This window comes from Amphimedon queenslandica, unplaced genomic scaffold, assembly GCF_000090795.2.
Source record: "Amphimedon queenslandica unplaced genomic scaffold, v1.1 AMPQUscaffold_4782_Cont23241, whole genome shotgun sequence".
NCBI classification, from domain to species: Eukaryota; Metazoa; Porifera; class Demospongiae; order Haplosclerida; family Niphatidae; genus Amphimedon; species Amphimedon queenslandica.
In genome coordinates this window covers 1-1,578 of record NW_003554908.1, presented here as the reverse complement: position 1 = coordinate 1,578, position 1,578 = coordinate 1, and the positions used below count along the sequence as shown (strand labels likewise).

General features: G+C 36.8%; 1 protein-coding gene across 1 annotated transcript; it reads right to left on the bottom strand.

The window, feature by feature from the left end:
* Window positions 1–136: 136 nt before the first annotated feature.
* Window positions 137–1,572, bottom strand: LOC109592550 (DDB1- and CUL4-associated factor 12-like). The gene is made up of 4 exons (XM_020007976.1): window positions 1,524–1,572; window positions 1,245–1,471; window positions 532–603; window positions 137–408 (listed from the first exon to the last, which is right to left on the bottom strand). Exons 1-4 carry the CDS (start codon window positions 1,555–1,557, stop codon window positions 169–171), a joined length of 573 nt encoding a protein of 190 aa, XP_019863535.1. The 5' UTR covers window positions 1,558–1,572; the 3' UTR covers window positions 137–168.
* Window positions 1,573–1,578: the final 6 nt, after the last annotated feature.

The window sequence follows — 1,578 nt, the reverse complement described above, 5'->3', positions numbered from 1 at the left end:
GAGAGACCCAAAATTTCACAGATTTTGATGGACTTTGGCGACTAAGAACCTGTAAAAGTTTCATCCTTATCCCACATTCCTATAGAAAGTTATTCCAGTTTTTCTTGTCCCAAACTCAACTGGGATATAGTATACAGCAAACACAAAAATCAATACACCATAACATTACTATTGAATGCAATATGCATTACGACATGTACAAAGAGTACATGTACATGTACATGTACCTAAGTTTATCTTCTCACCATTGTCTTGGTCTTTGGATCTTATTGAACCAACTGTTGAGTTGTTAGTTCTCCAGTCGATGAGTGACACATGAGATCTTGACCCGACGGCATAAAGATTACGCTCAGGCTGTATCTCAAGGCAGACGTTTTCATATCGATGAAACAGGTTGATGAATCCCAACTACAGTGTAATAATTACATGTACATGTACAGTACATACATGTACATGTACAAGTACAGTGACTTACATGTACATGTTAATTCATAATAACATATTAACACTACATGTACATGTACTTTGTACCTCTCGAAATGTTTGAGTGTCCCAGAAATGAACAGAGCAGTCACAAATGTTGGTCTGAAGTGATGCCAGGGTCTACAAGACAATAAAGTTGTAACCCATGTAAAAAGGAATTCTGACAATTTTTAGATTTTCCAAATTTTTAATCAATAAAGTATAATCATTATACATGTTGTTTTGTTGTGTAGAAAATAATTATTTTGAACTGATTCCAATCAAAATTGAATTTTTTAATAAATTTTCTAAGTTCCACAAATATTGGGCCAAAGTCCCTGTACTATAGTACAGGGTCGTTAGCCAAATTTCATCAAAATTGACACGGAGATAATTCTCCATTCTAATAATTTTTCTGATACATATACATGTTCTTATGCTGTGTAGAAATTTTGAGCTGATTCCGATCAAAATTGGATTTTCTATGAATTTTCAAAGTTGTCCCAAAACCTGTATCCTATCATCATAATGAAGCATAATGCTTTGGAATGGGGAAACCTGTGTACATGTACAATGTACAATGTACATGTATAATTGATTCATTCTCTATGCAACAAAATCATGTAAGGCATGCTGAACCTATAAACCTCTTTTAAATAACTAAAGGGCTCAAAAAGTACAGTGCACATGTACATGTACAGTACATGTACATCAATGGCGATTCAATGCCCACCATTATATCAATACTATCTATCACCATAGAGTGGCAGATCTCAACTTACATGCATGCGTCTGTTACAAACGAGACTCCTCACTTTGTTGCCAGAGACCGCCCGCTGGGTGACGTGGTTAGAGAAATGAAACAACATGTCAATGCTAGGGACGGACTCGGCCAGAGGATGACCGATGGGCCAGGGATTCATGAGAGACGAGAGAGACAGCCTCTCCTCCACTAGGAGGGTAGTCAGGTCCGGGACTTTCCATGCGGCCATTGTTGAATCTCGAGAACCTATTCGGACATGTAAACATGTTATATTATGTACATGTACATGTACATGTACCTGTAACAATTACATCATCAGATATCCAAGTCATATCAAATATCCAGTCTGTATG